At 37.9% G+C, this 1,095-nt stretch overlaps 1 protein-coding gene across 1 annotated transcript in view; it reads left to right on the top strand.

Annotated features, from left to right (window-relative positions):
- Nucleotides 1–209: 209 nt before the first annotated feature.
- Nucleotides 210–1,095, top strand: part of acad9 (acyl-CoA dehydrogenase family, member 9) — a gene marked incomplete at its 3' end in the record, with an annotated part of 26,911 nt that continues 26,025 nt past the window's right edge. Inside the window, 1 exon segment of the mRNA XM_014022279.1 lies at nt 210–485. Within this exon segment, the coding sequence (XP_013877733.1) occupies nt 327–485 (159 nt within the window).

The following is a 1,095-nucleotide window of genomic DNA, read 5'->3' as shown; positions in this document are numbered from 1 at the left end:
ACACGAAATGCCTTTAAATAAATTCAAATCTGTTTTTAACCCCATATCAAGATGTGTTTGGTAGTAGTCGCATTGTTATAATAAACATAATTTAAGAAAAGTAAAGACATGAACAAACTGCTGTGTTTATCATTGATCCTCTGAAATTTACTTTGTTTCGTAAGGAACGTGAAGGCATCATTAGGCATCTTACGTCATCATTACGCGCTTGATCCCAGAGACCGGAGGCTCCAGGTTGCAGCAATATCCGACTCCGTTATCGCGGTGTTTTGTAAACTAAAGTGTTTTTTTGTTTGGTTGTTTGTTTGTTTTTTGACCAAACAAAGATGAACGTGAACAGGCTCCTCGTCCTGTCCAGAACCTTTCCGTACGTAAAACGCAGTSTCGTTTGCATCGCGAGGCAGGTCCAGAAGCGAAGGAGCATTTCTACTCATTCAAGAAAGCTCGCCTATGCCAAGGACTTRTTCCTCGGTCAGGTGAATAAGGTAACCGCAGACATGTACAACGTTCAGTTGAACTGACTGTGAAAGCAGTGTAGGTTTACGTTGTTTCAGACGGTCATATAGGAAAAGTACTCAATAATACTTGTCATCTGGGCCCGGTTTCAGAAAGCAGTCACCTTGAGTAGAAGGTAGATACTCTAAATCAGAGGTTCTCAAACTGGGGTCCGCAATAGGTATCTTGGGGGTCCTCAGAAAAAAGGATCCATAACTTCATTAAAAWCCACTGCTAATATTATTTGTCCTTCCATATGGCCCAGTACACTATTTATATTATGAAAAAAAAGTTAGGGTCCTCCTTATTGGRTGCATATATGTTGCARAGTATAATCTTTAGCCCTTCTATCATTGCTTCAATGCAAACCAGTCTTCCCCCTGTGTCTTTAATTTGTTTTATCAGTGAAAACAGAATATTCTGTTTAATAAGAATGAATACAACATTGCGAGCGCTTGAGTGAGAGCTATGGAAGATACAGGTGCTGGTCATAAAATTAGAATATCATGAAAAAGTAGATTTATTTCAGTAATTCCATTTAAAAAGTGAAACTTGTATATTATATTCATACATTACATACAAACTCATATATTTCAAATG

Source organism: Austrofundulus limnaeus, unplaced genomic scaffold, assembly GCF_001266775.1.
Source record: "Austrofundulus limnaeus strain Quisiro unplaced genomic scaffold, Austrofundulus_limnaeus-1.0 Scaffold322, whole genome shotgun sequence".
In the NCBI taxonomy this organism is placed as follows: domain Eukaryota; kingdom Metazoa; phylum Chordata; class Actinopteri; order Cyprinodontiformes; family Rivulidae; genus Austrofundulus; species Austrofundulus limnaeus.
This window is presented reverse-complemented; position numbering and strand designations above follow the sequence as displayed.